General features: G+C 37.0%; 1 protein-coding gene across 2 annotated transcripts in view; it reads right to left on the bottom strand.

The window, feature by feature from the left end:
- The window catches only part of RIPK2 (receptor interacting serine/threonine kinase 2), a 66,118-nt gene that overhangs the window by 40,219 nt on the left and 12,450 nt on the right, over positions 1-13,449 (bottom strand). For both annotated transcript variants that reach the window (XM_078153654.1, XM_020970085.2), the window contains 2 exons: positions 11,405-11,558; positions 8,424-8,579 (listed from right to left, as the gene is read on the bottom strand). In XM_078153654.1, coding sequence (XP_078009780.1) covers positions 8,424-8,579; positions 11,405-11,558 — 310 coding nt within the window. The remainder of the gene's footprint in view (positions 1-8,423; positions 8,580-11,404; positions 11,559-13,449) is intronic.

Below are 13,449 nucleotides of genomic sequence, written 5' to 3'. Positions count from 1 at the left end.
AGGCACTTTAATAACCCAGATGGATCTTGGGTCTCATTAGGTTGGAGAGGGGCATGCTCTTCAACATAATAAACTGCAAATTATTCATGCTACTGTTGTCCATGTAGTTCTGTAAATTCTCTCTAAGGAGTCTACTCAACATACTTTCCTCTAAAGCAACCATTGCAACCTTTTTTATGTGATGACCTCTTCAGATCGTCCATTATATTTTTGGACAGCTCTAATATTTAGGAGCTTTTTTCCTGAAATCAAGCCTAAATTTGCTTTTTTTTGCCCCCATCTCTCTTCATTGCTCCTGGTTTTTCTCTCCAGAGCCAAATAGGACAAGTCTAATCTTTCCTCCTCATGACAGCCCTTCAAAAAAGCAACTTGTATACAGTAAACGCTTAATAGATGTTTGCTGAGTTGAGTCAAGGCTGACCTTGAACAATGCCACTGCCCAGTACTGACTGCCTGATGAGCCAGCTTATTCCATTTTCAGACAGCTTTCAATGTGACAGAGCCTTTCCTTACTAGTGCCTTTCTTCTTTCATATTACCATTTAAATATTTTAAGAAAGTGACCACAGCTCACCTCCATATTTTCTTTTACAGGTTAACACTACTCAGTTACTTCAACTCCAATATATGGCTTTAAGTCCCTTCCATCCTGGTTGTTCCTCTTAAAATGCAGTGCTCAAAACTGAACATAAGTTATGGTCTGAAGAGTACAGAGTACACTGGTATCGTTGTTGTTCAGTTGTGGCTGTCTCTTCATGACCCCATTTGGGGTATTCTTGGCAAAGATACTAGAATGGTTTGCCATTTCCTTCTCCAGCTCACTTTATAGATGAGGAACTGAGGCCAAAAGGGTTAAGTGACTTGCCCAGGGTCATGCAGCTAGTAAGTGTTTGAGGCCAGATTAGAACTCAGGAAGATTAGTCTTCCTGACTCCAGGCTCAGTAGTCTGTGCACTATGGTGCCACCATGCCACCACAATGGAATTATCCTTACCCTCATACCAAGCATGGTTTTTATATTAATGAGGCCTAATACAGCACTTCCACTGGAGTCCCACTCTCTTATTTTGGTACCTCATGGTGACATATAAAGAAGGACTTGGGTTCTATAAGGGCATGCCAATGGAATACAAGTTCTGGCAGGTTCTACAGGAATAAGAAGTATTTGAATATGGTCCCAGTAATGGCCTGTATGCCTGTTATCTGAGTACCAGCCTAACTAAGTCTGAAGAGGTTCATCACCATCTAGGGTGAGGAATTTTCTGACCATAGCAACTCTTAAAAACCATCTGCTAACTTGTATTGGGTTTATGATCTGTGTTAGCAAAGAGAGTGCCCACAGAGACAAAATCACAGAACTTTTAAGTATCCAATGACATTGATAATAGCTTTGTCGACAGTCATATTAGAGTGCAGGCTCATGCTAAGTTTGTCATTAAAAAATGATGAAGGCTGTTCAACATAAACTGCTGTTTATTGTGGCTTCCCCTTCATGTACTAAGTTTAAACAAATCAATGCAGGTTTTTAAATTTATCTTGATAAATTCTCCAAGTGTTAGTTTTATGCCATTGTTTTATCCTGTAGAAATCTATCTTTTTAGAATCTTAATTCTGTCATCCAGTGGGTTAGCTCTCCCTTTCACCTTTATCTCATCTATAATTTTGTCAAGCTTACTGTCCATGCCTTCTATCAATTCTGTCTACATAATTGTTGAACAGAAAAGGGCCAACTGCAGAGATTTACTGTACTCTAGAAAAAGAGAGAGAGACGGAGATACAAAGAGACAGAGACAAAGACAGAGAGTGAGACGGAGTGAGAGAGAGAGACAAAGAGAAAGTGAGAGAGACAGAGACAGAGAAATTTTTTCAATAGTAACAATTCACATTTATATAGTGTTTTAAATTTTGTAAAGTTTTTTTTCCTATATGAAAAAACCCTGTTAAGAAAATACATCATGTAAAGTGGTATCTTTGTGAACTCCTGATTCTTACAATACCTTGAACTAAGAAAAAGCCTGATTAATTGCAGGGAAATCCTTTGAAAAATACCTCCTAGAAGGCTGTGTATGAGTTCTACAATGTGGTAATGTTACCCAGTATACACTCTGACTGGGTAAGCATGTTATTCTAGCATGTCTAATTTAAAAAGAGACTGGTCTTCTTGAAGATAGGAGGGAAATGTGGAATTCTGATAGCCGAGGAGGGGATGCAAAGCTCCCTGGGAGATTCAGTTCAAAGGATTTCCACCAATAAGTGAATGTCTCTTTTGGCCTGAAGCACTGTAAAAACTAGAGTCCACAAACAACTCTATATAGTGACAAATATTATCACTCCTTTTGTACAGAGAAAGAAACAAAGGGTCAGAGAGGTTTAAGAATTTGCCTATGCTGGGCAGCTAGGTGGCACAGTGAATAGAGTGCCAGCCATGGAGTCAGAAGGACCTGAGTTCAAATCCAGCCTCAGACACTTAACACTTATTAGCTGTGTGACCTAGGGCAAGTCACTTAGCCCTGATTTCCTCACCAAAAAGCAAAAAAATTAAAAAAAGAATTTGCCTACGCTAATAAGTTTCTGGGCTACGATTTGCTACAGCCTTCTCCCTAATTCTAAGTCCAATTCTCTTTTGCTCATACCATTCTGTTTCTAATCACCCTGAATTGTTTAGTTATGCAATTATCTAGCACCCATCTTTCTATACCACCCAAAAGGATATCATAAACTATGTCAAATGCCTTGACGAAATTGAGTAGAACACTACACAAACTTTTAGAAAACCAACTATTTAGCAACTGATTGTCCCCTGTTTTAAACTAGTAACCAGCAAAAGTCTCAGTCAAGATTTTAGTCCATAGGCTTATAGATTGAGCTAGAATGGATCTTAGGAATCATCTCACTTAACTCCCTTCTCTTTGTAAGTGAGGGAATTGAGGCATTGAGAAGTTAAATTAATTGCCCAAGGTCAGTGGACAGGGAGGAATTAAATTCAAATTCCATGATTCATGGCCAAACACTTTCCACTGAGTCAAGGTGACTTTATGGAACTGTCACGAACATGTTTAATACCAAAACTTGTACCTTCAAATTACATTTTACTGTCAAACTATTACTTTTGAAAATAATAAGTGTTACAAGTACTTGACACCCAGATTTGTTAGGCCTGCCACAATGAAGAAGAATAAATTTCAGAAACCTAGTTCTTCATATAAGTTGTTTAAAAGTTTTTTTCTTTATTTCTCCTATAGTTATTTCCATTTTGCTGAATTTATTTTTGTCATTTTCATTTTATATCATTGCTTAGTTGATATTCACAATCATAAGATTACTATAGAAAATGCAGTGAAGTAAGTGTGGAGGGAAAGCATTTCTCCTAATATCATATTCTCAATATCTAGTTTTTGATTAGATGTTTTCAATGATTATCAGGGGTTCTTAATCATTTTGTGTCACAGACCCCTTTGACTGTCTGATGAAGCATAAGGACTGTTTCTCGGAATAATATTTTAATGAATAAAATAAAATAGGGTTACAAAATAAATTGATTTTATTATAATGAAGTTATCAAAATATGTATTTTTTTAAAGTTCATGTACCCCCTGGAATTTATATCTCTATGGACCTCTTAGGCATCTGTAAAACCCAGGGTAAAAATTTCTGGTTTAGATGAATGGTAATTACTTATTTGTCCTATTTGTCCATCTACTTGTCTCTGACTCTTTCCCTCTTTTTCCTTCCCCCGCATTCCTCACTCTCCATTGTAAGTCTGATCATGAGGAAGTCAATGAAAACTTGATATAACACTTTAAAAAATGCTGGGTGACTATTTACAGACACAGGTAAAAAGTTATTTTCTATCTTTATGACAAGTAAAATACTTTTTCATTGCTGTGTTATCTGTGAAAACATTTCTATAAATCTTCAACAAAACAAAAAAGAGCGGATCAAGTCTCGAAGTATAAGAATTACACAATTCTACTGCCTTTGTGAACTAGAAAACACACTGTGTACTCATACTATAAACAAGGCTAAGGCAGTTTTTAAAAAGTGTATTTTGAATGCATATTGTATAACTTTTATAGGCTATACTGCTATTTCTGTAGCTAGCAAATGATTTAAAATTATGAGTACTGTAATCAAGTTTAATTTGTCAGGTATCTTAATTATATCTAAGATATTGCTATAATTATCCAATAGAATAATTATTAATTGAAAATCACTGACAGTTACAGATAGAAACCAAAATGAAAATTATGGTACATAATAAAGCTAACTAACTTTACAAGCTTTGGAATCGGGATTTTTATAGCCCTTTTGATGCTAACGTTTACTTCCTCATATGAATGTTCACAGGGCTAATCTAAGCAGCATCCACTAAAGCCCGACTCAGATGTCTCATCATGGCAAAGAAGTGACCTTGGGTTCTTAGTGGAGTGCAAGTTTTAGCACGTCCCTGGCAAGTTGCAAAGGTTCTGAGTATGACCAAGTGATGAGCTGTCTGTCTGCTGTCCAATCAACAACTGAGCTGAGCTGAACAGCACCTGAAAAGGGCCAAGAAGACTGGCCATCAGGTGATGACCATTTCTGGCCACAGGAGTTCATTAAGTATACCTCCCAAGGCAAGGAGTAGTTCATCTGTGGTCTGTTAACTTATTTATAAAATATTTTAATAATTGTATGTCAGTACAATTGGTTTCCTTTGTAATCCTATGTATTTTATTTTATGCACTTAAAATCATCATTCTGACCAGGACACACAAAAACAGTTAAGAACCCCTGAACTAAGGGGTGGAAGGGATTTTTGACTATGGAGAGAACACCCACATTAATACAACCACAAACAGACCTTTCTATGTACTGGAGAATTACAACATAATTCTTTTGTCTACAGTGCCAAGCAGATAGGAAATGCAGAACACATTTTTGGAATCAAAATGTTAGGGCTTGGTAGGATTGTACACAACTTAGCCCAAGTGAGGTGGGATGATGGCTAGAACATTAAGGCCAGGAGTCAGCAAGACCCAACTTCAAAATCCGGTCTCAGACACTGAAGAATTGTGTGACCTTGGACAAGTCACTTAACCTCAGTTTCCTCAACTGTAAAATGGGGCTGATAATAGTACTCATCTCCCAGAATTGTTGTGAGGAACAAACAAAATAATGTTTGAAAAGTGCTTAAAATAGTGCCTGGCATAGGGCAGGTGCTTAATTAATGCTTGTTCCTTTCTTCCTCTCACAGAGACATTAAAGTGACACCATATACCCAAGTTAGCAGCAAAAACAGGTTCTGAGACTTTCACTGTTGGTTCTTTCATGCCTTGTATTTGAATGCACTTCTCTCTATTTTTCATTTTATCTAGTCCTTGTCAGAAAATACACCACTACCTCACATTACTGTTAACACATTAAGGTTTACAAAATATCTCTTTGAAACAAAAATCATGGGATTTAGAATTGGAAAGATTCTTAGAGATCATCTATTCCAACTCCTACATTTTTTACAGGTTAAAAAAACAAAACAAAACTGAGGCTTAGAGTGGTTAAGTGATTTGCCCAAGGTCACATAGCAAGTAAATGACCAAATTTGGATTCAAACTCAGATCTGTGGACTTGGGGTCCAGTATAGCTCTCATCACAACACTCCTCATAGGCAAGGCAGTGATGCAGTGCCTAACATGTTGGGTCTGGAGTATGGAAGACCTGAGTTCAAGTGTGGCTTCACATACTCACTAGCTGTGTGGCTATAGGTAAATCACTTAGCCTCTTTCCCTCTCAGTTTCCTCAGCCTATAATGCGTATAATAGTACCTACCTCTCAGGGTTGTTGTGAGGATCAAATGAGGTAATATTTGTAAAGGGCTTAGCATAAGGCATGGAAACAGTAGGTACTTAATAAATACTTGTTTTCTTCTTTCATAGTTTGTCACTGGAAATATACTGCAACTCAATTATGCCTAGCATGGCTCTTTAAGTGATTTTCAATTTCACTTTACCAGAGATTATTGCATTAATTATTAATTCATATCTTAATTCATGATTAGGCAGCTGGGTGGCACAGTGGATAGAGAGCTGGGACTAGAGTCTGGAGGACCTGATTTCAAATCCAGCCTCAGGCACTTAATGGCTATGTGACCCTGTGCAATTCATTTAATCCCATTTGCCTCAGTTGGGAGGCAACTGCAAAATGAGCCAGAGAAGGGAATGGTAAATCACTCCAGTATCTTTGCCAGGAAAACCCCAAATGGGATGACAAAGGATCAGACACAACTGAAATGACTCAACAATAACAAAAATTAAAGTTCTTCTGCTTTCCTTTATCCTTAAGCCAGCATCTTTTTTTTTTTGCCTTTGCAGCCTGTTGTAATACTACTTCCTCTTATCCACTCCACACTCTAGCTGAATTGTACTATTGTGTCCCATTACCATATCTTGGACTTTTCTAGCTGCATGCCTTTGCTCACAATTTTCCCTATGCTTGGTATATCTCCTAACCTTTTTGCCTAATTGAAACCCTGCTTATCCTGTAAGGTCCAGTTGAATATCATTTCCTCCTTGAAGCCTTCTCTGATCCTCTGAGTCAGCAACAATATTTTCTCCCATACACCTTATTGCTAGGGGTAGCTGTGATAGAATAAAATGGAGGTGGCATTAGAAACCCTTCATTAAAATCCCAGCTCTGCCACTTACTAGTTTTTTCTTCTCTACTACATTACCTAACCTCACTGTGCCTCATATTCCTCATCTGTAAAATTAGGGTAATACTACTTGTACTGCCTATCTAAAAGGGCTATTGTGAAGATCAAATAAAATAATGGATGTGAAGTGTTGGCAACTGTAAAATGCTCTGTAAGTGTTGGCTGTTTTTGTAGAAATTGGCATCTTCCCTGGGTGCTATTTTGTATTAGAGTTATTTGTGTATTCAGTGATGTCCATCCTTGAATACTATCTAGTATCCTAAGTTAGATCCATAATCACTCAAGAGTTCAGTGTAATTACCACTCAGGAAAAACTAAGTGAATAAATACTACCTATTGTCTAAGCTATAAAATGCAATTAGATAGAAATGTATTTGGGCCACCTAACTCTGCAAGCAGATATGAATTTAGTCTCAAACTAATAGAAGGAAGAGAGTGGTCTGGGAGCTTATCTTCGGGGAACCAAAGCTTTTACTGATTCCAACCTTCTTGACACAAAGGTTCATCATTTAGCACTAATATTCTTCCAGTAATGCTATATATTGGCACAACATAGAATACTAAAATTTCTGAAGACATTAAGTTGAAGATCACCCAAAGGGTCATGGAGAGGTCCAAAGCAGGCACAAGTGACCTTCAATGCTAACGTCACAATGACTAATTGTGAGAGGCTGTGGGAGGACAGATAGATGTAGGACCAGAAAAGAAGGCTGTTCATGGATATTCAATGGGATGTTCATGTACAGCATATATAATCCATTGGTACATATGCAATGTCAAGACAATTAGAGGAAGGCCTTAGGCATAATGGGTAGATCTCCTGTGGGAGATTTATGGGAGGACATAGACAATGCTAGTATAAAAGTAAAGGGTGTGGATGGGCTATAATCTGCACTTGCTGGAAGGAGTACACACAGAGATCACTGATTCAATGAAGTAATCTCCTACAAGACTGTAAGCTTCCTGAGGGCAGAGACCTCATCTTATGTAAACTCTGTATTTTTATCAGTGCACACCATACTGTTCTATACACAGTAAGTGCTTGCTACAAATATGTTAAATTTGTTGGTTTTGAATCTGCTTAAATTACAAGGAGGTAGATTTCAGCTAACATAAAGAAAAACTTGACAATCAAGACAGTCCAAAATTAGAATAAGCTGTTTCTAAGGCCGGGAGGGAAGGAGATTGATGTAACGTTGTAAGTTTCTGTTCACTGGAGGTCCCAACACAGAAGCCAGATGATCACCTGATAGATCTACTGCAGACAGAATTCAAGTTAGGGTTGGGGTTAGACCAGAAGTGGGGAACCTGTGGCCTCAAAAGCACATGTGGTCCTCTAGATCCTCAAGTGCAGCCCTTCGACTGAATCCAAACTTCACAGAAAAAAGCCTCTTAATAAAAGGATTTGTTCTGTAAATCCTGAACTCAGTCAAAAGGCCACACACAAGGACCTAGAAGGCCACATGTGACCTCAAGGTTCTCCACCCCTGGGTTAGACCAGTTGACCTCCAGGTCCCTTCCAACTCTCAAGCTTCAAGTATGGCAAAAAAAAAAAAAATTCAAATGTTAAATGTACATCCAATGCTATTTTCCAAAACAGAATTTAGGAGTACTTATTTTTCTGAGTTCAGGAACCCTTGGGTTTATATCAAAGTTACTAGCTTAATTATAAACTACAGAACACTTAGTATAGGCTCCAGAATTGAGATAGAAGCAAAACAAAAATTCTCTATTTACCTTAACATGAAATTCATTATCCAATAAGATGTTCTGAGTCTTCAAGTCATGATGCAGCAGTGGTGGGTTCATATTGTGAAGATAATTCACTCCCAGTGCAATTTCGTGCAGAATTCGGAATCTCAGTGCCCAAGCAATTTCAGGATAGTCATTTTTCTTTATCAGAACGACAAAATAACCATATATAGTGACCAAATAGCATAGTATTTTACACTTATGTTAAAAATGTTGGACAAGAAGACTTAATTCTCGGGTCCTGGGTTTACATTTAAAAATTGCTAATTTCTGTGGTCAAACCATTTAATTTCCTAGTATTTAACCCCTGCACCTTTGTGAGAAAAATGGCTTAAGTTTGGGAGAGTGCTAGAGCTGAATCCTACTGAGAAGCCGTTGCTAATTGTTAAATTTTCAGTGGGAGCATTTCTATCTTAGAAATCAGCAAGGGCTACAAATCTGAGCTTCATTTACTGTTTTGTTGGTTGTTTAGATTTAAGAAAGTGATAGAAAAAATGTTAATAATGCAAATTAACCTTAAGAGTAGAAAACAGACAGAGATGGTTATTCAACATTTCCCAGCACACTCTTAGGTACTACCTACCTCGCAGGATTACTGTAAAGAAGGTGCTTTGTAACCTTAAAGTACAACATAAATATGGGTAATTATTAGGTAATCATATTTTAAAATGACCCTTCAGTCCATTAAAAGGCATCCTTTAGGCCAGGAAAGAAAGGATAACTTTTCAGGAGGCAAAACACCCATAAAATCAGCCAGTTAAAAATAAAAGCCCAAGAATGAATCATTCCTTACAAGCCTCTAGGTTAATTTTTCTCAATGTTACAGAAAAAATAGTTTCTCCTAAAAGCCTAAGGCTACTCTTAGGGAAACTCCTTGGGTAAGCTTTGGGGCTAACAGACCTTGGGAATAGGGCAGAGCAGCTTGAGTTGGCTGGACAATAAGCATTTTAGAATTGTCTCTTGCACCTAGCCCAACACTCTATGTGTGTGTATGTATGTATATATTTTTGTATGTATATGTATGTATGTATATACATGTACACATATGTATGTATATGTATGTGTATGTATTTATGGTGAGGGGATCTCCTTATACTTTTTGACACTCTCCAAGAGATAGCAGAATTGGAAGACAATGCATAATTTAAGTCTGTGCTGTCTTAACATAATGTTAAGAGAGATAGCATGTATGTATGGTAATATACACTGAATAAATGTAAAGAGAATAAATACTAAGTAATTTAAAAATACAAGATAGTTTGAAAGGTCAGGCCCTAGGCAGTTGTGGGGATGAGGAAAGCCTTTGTGTATAATAGTACCATGAATTCCAAAAGGTGGAAGTGAAGGTGGAGAAAAGTCTTCTAGACATGGAATGCCATGTGTGAAGAACAGAAATGCCAGTTTCTTTGGCTCTTCAAGAGTTAAGATGGAGATAATGTACTATCATACATATTATATGCTACAGATATAATATATTCATATAGAAGAATATTCTTACAGAAGAAAGATAGGACAGGGGAAGCCCAGATAAGTAAGTATCCATCTAGATAGATTTCTAGTGTCAATATTCTTTGAATCTCTAACAAAATATGGTTTGTTAAGCTCATTTGAGCCTTGTACAGCTTAATTTCTTCAGATTTTCTAAATCTTGAATTTTTTTAAACTCTGATTTTTAAAATAGTACAAATGTACTACAGGCTGGAGAGATATGTTGGAGCCAAGTAGAGAAGGGTTTTAAAAGCCAACAAGAAGTTTATATTTTATCTTAGAGCAGAGGTTCCTTACCCTTTTGGTGTCATGGAGTCCTGAGATTGTTTTTGAATGCATAAAATAAAATACATATAGTTGCAAATAAACCAATATTGAAATATAGCTATCAGACTATTAAAACAAACAAAAAAACAAACAAACAAATTTAAGGACTTCAGGTTAAGAACCCTCGTCTTAAAGTAAAAACATAAAAGCCAGTAAAAGTATAATTAAATTAAAAAGTAGATTCTAGATACATTGAAAAGTCAATATCCTTTCAACTTATATCACATACATTCACTAAACTGGTTTAGTCAGAGCTATAGGAATAGGTGTCACTATACTTTTAATTCTAATTTCTCTTATGATAAAATTGGTTTTGCAATGAGGAGTGAGCTGCAAAGTTTGTGGATGAAAGCTATTCACAGCAGGGTGCTGATAAATGATTAATAGCCACTCTCCAAGAATGCATGAATTTTAAATTTAATACTTTGAATTATTTTATATTTAAATATATTAACATGTAATGATATAATTAATATACCATAATATGTTATATTACATTATTTTATATATTTTAATACTTTTAAATATTTTATATCTTAATGTTTATATATCAATAAGACATATATAATTAATATATGTCTAAAATATAGCATAATTATCTATTTTAATACTTTTAAGTTTTAACATTTAAGTTGCATTATTAACAGTTTATCACTCTCTTAAGTCTAGACAATCAACAAGACAATAAATCAAGCCCACTTGGTAGCATCTGCTGATTTCTGAGGTGTAAATGCTCAAGTGAAAATGTAACAATTGTCTCAGGAATCCTATGGTAAACCCCTAGCTGGCTATTAGCTTGCTCTTCTCATTTCTGCCCCTTCCCTACCAGATCTCAGCAAAAGTGAACACAGCAGAGTATGAGGGGCAGGTGTTCTAAAGGTACTAGGGAAAGCCCTCCTCAAAGGAATATTTTGGTCACTCAATGCAGAGGTGGCCTCAACAGTATTTTCTCTTGTGAACAGCAACATCAACCGCATATATACTGGGAAGAGTGAAAGCTTTACCACTGAGGGCTTTGATTACTCCTGTTTTCATTCATCTGAGGTTTTCCTTCCCCAACTAAGCTGAACAAACAGGAGTCACTCTATGAACCACATCAACCATGCAAAACAAAGAGAAAGCAATGATTACAAAAAATTTGGTGTCCTTACCCTGTGCAGGAGCTCATTGAGTGATCCATTGTTCATGTATTCAGTGACTATTCCCAAGAACTCAGGCTCATAGCAAATTCCCAGAATTGGAAGGATATAACTAAATCTTGCTTTGTGTAAAATCTTGGCTTCTCTTAAGATATCACTTATTTCACTAGAAGAAGAAAACGCATAATTTATTGTAAGTAATGAAAAATTAGTACTTATGGTAATTCCATTAGCTAGTCCTGAATTCACCACTAATTGGCTGTGTGACCTTTGGCACACTGCTTAAATGCTCTATGTTTTAGCTTCTTCATCTTGAAAATGGGGCAACCCATTGCACAGAATTTTCATGGGGATAAAATAACATCAGGGAAAGCATCTGAATGGTAAGAAGTGCTAGACCAATGTATGGGACTATTATGAATATTAAACTTAGGACAAGAGAAAAGATGTGTTTGGAAAACACCTAAATTAGAATCAGCTTAGTGAGTGAACTATAACTAGTAAACATTGTAAATTGAATAAATGACTGAAAAAAACATTGCATTTGTCTGTAATATGAAAACCTCAGGTTAGAGAGCTGGCCTTAAAGCCAGGAAGACCTGACTTTCAGTCCTATCTCTAACAGCTACTTGAATGTCTGACCCCGATCAAGTCACAATCAGCAACTCTCTAAGCATTTCTTTGGAATGAACAAAGATTTTCCTATTTTTGGAATGAATAAAATTCTCCCACAAGGATTTATTGAATGGGTACTATATGCAAGGCACTATGCTAGATGTCAGTGATTTTTTAAAAATGGGGCAGTGTGCCATTAAGGAACTTATAATCTAGTAAAGGGGGGGGGAATAAAAGAAAAAACCTACAGTACAAAGTAGAAAGTTTCTATAGATTTATAGATTATTAGAGCTAGAAGGGACGTTGGAGATCATCAAGTCTAAATCCCTCATTTTACAAATAAGGAAACTGAGTCCTGGAGAGTGACTTGCTTAAGGTCACACAGTGGAACACTGGAATTTGAACTCAAATCTCCTGATTCCTAGACCAAGAAGGGCTCTTAGAAGCCATCTAATCCTCCCCTTTCATTTTACAGATGAGGAATGGAGTCCCAGAGAGATCCAGTGATTTGCCCAAGGTTATACAAGAAGTAAATGGCAGAGCTGGGATTCCAGCTCAGGTCTAATGATGTTCAGTAGGATATGGACAGGTGGAGATGGTGCTGGGAGAGGGTAGATGGAAAGAGAGATACAAACAAAAGATTAGTAGGGTCTAGACCTGTGACTTCATTGCTATATGGGCCTCTTGATGAAGGAAACTCTCTCAAACATTTCAGGCAGGCCTCTTCTTGTGTATGAAAGAGTTGCCTTGAAGATTGAGAGGCTTAGCCTTGCTCAGTGTCAGACATTCAAATGGCTATCTGAAGTAGGACTCAAACCCGGGTCTTGACTCTTTCTGACTCTTAGATCAGCACTCTAACTACTATGTAATGTTTCCTCTTGATAGAACAAAAGAATAGTAAAAAGAAATTGTTGGGCTTTTTTGACAAGTAGCCCTGTTGGGTAGGTATCAGAAAAAACAGGAGATAAAAAGACAAAGACTAACTGGGGCATAATACTGGACAGCCTTTCGTGTCAAATTAAAGAATACTGACTTTAATTGGTAAACAATGAGGAAATGACAAGGGTTTCTAAGAAGGGGAATGACATAATTAGAGGTATTCTTTTGGAAGATTAATATAGGACACAAGATAATTATGACCTTAGAGAGAGATTAGAGGGAATAATTTAGGGAAGCTGATCTGGGATTGGAGCAGTAGCAAAGGAAAGGAGAGGATAGATTGAATTGACACTGAAGAATCACATAGGACAGGGTGGCTGACCAGAGGCCGGGAACAGCAAGCAGTCAGGAGGAGTCAAAGAGGACTTCAAGTTTCAAGTCTAAGTGACTAGGAGAATGGTAGTGTCATTAACTGAAAAACAACAACAGGAAAGTCAGGAGGAGGAGGAGGAGGAGGAGCTGGTTTCAGGGTGAGGATGGGTTGACTCTCAAGCTACTTCAAC

This window comes from Phascolarctos cinereus, unplaced genomic scaffold, assembly GCF_003287225.1.
Source record: "Phascolarctos cinereus isolate Bilbo 61053 unplaced genomic scaffold, phaCin_HiC Scaffold_4;HRSCAF=312, whole genome shotgun sequence".
NCBI lineage: Eukaryota > Metazoa > Chordata > Mammalia > Diprotodontia > Phascolarctidae > Phascolarctos > Phascolarctos cinereus.
This window is presented reverse-complemented; position numbering and strand designations above follow the sequence as displayed.